At 62.6% G+C, this 1,474-nt stretch overlaps 1 protein-coding gene across 1 annotated transcript in view; it reads left to right on the top strand.

Annotated features, from left to right (window-relative positions):
- The window catches only part of LOC110391842 (cleavage and polyadenylation specificity factor subunit 1-like), a 30,776-nt gene that overhangs the window by 13,462 nt on the left and 15,840 nt on the right, over positions 1-1,474 (top strand). The window contains exon 2 of the mRNA XM_021383790.1: positions 281-422. Within this exon, the coding sequence (XP_021239465.1) occupies positions 281-422 (142 nt within the window). The remainder of the gene's footprint in view (positions 1-280; positions 423-1,474) is intronic.

Here is a 1,474-nt window from a genome sequence, read left to right as displayed (position 1 = left end):
GGGTGACGGGGTGACAGGGTGACACGGTGACGCGGCAATGGGGTGACAGGGTGACAGAGTGACAGGGTGACGGGGTGACAAGGTGACACGGTGACACGGCAATGGGGTGATGGGGTGAGGGAGGGACAGGGTGATGGGGTGACATGGTGACGCGGCGATGGGGTGACAGGGCGACAGAGTGACAGGGTGACGGGGTGACGAGGTGATACGGCGATGGGGTGACAGGGTGATGAGGTGACACGGTGACAGGGTGACAGGGTGACGGTGTGACGTCCCGCAGATCCTGCAGACGGGGCAGGAGATCATGGAGCTGGACACCAGCGGCTTCGCCACGCAGGGCCCCACCATCTTCGCCGGGAACATCGGGGACAACCGCTACATCGTCCAGGTGTCACCGCTCGGCGTGCGCCTGCTGGAGGGGGGTGAGCCACCCCGTGTCACCGTGTCACCGTGTCACCGTGTCCCCACGTCCCCACATCCCCCTGTCCCCGTGTCCCTGTGTTCCCGTGTCCTGATGTCCCCCTGTCCCCATGTCCCTGTGTCATGGTGCCCTCCTTTCCCTAAGTCCCGGTGTCCTGATGTCCCCGTGTTACTACGTCCTGGTGTCCCCGTGTCCCAGTGTCCCCAAGTCCCAGTGTCCTGGTGTCCCCCTGTTACTACATTCTGATGTCCCTGTGTCCCCATGTCCTGGTGTCCCCATGTTACTACACCCTGGTGTCCCCGTGTCCCAGTGTCTCCAAGTCCCGGTGTCCTGATGTCCCTGTGTCCCCATGTCCTGGTGTCCCCATGTCCCAGTGTCCTGGTGTCCCCATGTGCCAGTGTCCTGGTGTCCCCGTGTCCCTGTGTCCTCATGTCCCCACGTCCTGGTGTCCTGATGTCCCCCTGTCCCCATGTCCCTGTGTCCTGATGTCCCCATGTTACTACGTCCTGGTGTCCCCGTGTCCCAGTGTCCCCAAGTCCCAGTGTCCTGGTGTCCCTGTGTCCCCATGTCCTGGTGTCCCCATGTCCCAGTGTCCTGGTGTCCCCATGTTACTACGTCCTGGTGTCCCCAAGTCCCGGTGTCCTGATGTCCCCATGTTACTACACCCTGGTGTCCCCATGTCCCCATGCCCTGGTGTCCCCATGTCCCAGTGTCCTGGTGTCCCCGTGTCCCTGTGTCCTGGTGTCCCCACGTCCTGGTGTCCAGATGTCCCCCTGTCCCCATGTCCCTGTGTCATGGTGCCCTCCTGTCCCTAAGTCCCGGTGTCATGATGTCCCCACGTCCTGGTGTCCTGATGTCCCCCTGTCCCCATGTCCCTGTGTCCTGATGTCCCCATGTTACTACACTCTGGTGTCCCCGTGTCCCAGTGTCCCCAAGTCCCAGTGTCCTGGTGTCCCTGTGTCCCCATGTCCTGGTGTCCCCATGTCCCGGTGTCCTGATGTCCCCATGTTACTACACCCTGGTGTCCCCATGTCCCCATGTCCTGGTGTCCCC

This window comes from Numida meleagris, unplaced genomic scaffold (genome assembly GCF_002078875.1).
Source record: "Numida meleagris isolate 19003 breed g44 Domestic line unplaced genomic scaffold, NumMel1.0 unplaced_Scaffold545, whole genome shotgun sequence".
Lineage (NCBI taxonomy): Eukaryota > Metazoa > Chordata > Aves > Galliformes > Numididae > Numida > Numida meleagris.
Note: the sequence above shows the minus strand (reverse complement) of the source record. Positions and strands in the feature narration are given on the sequence as shown.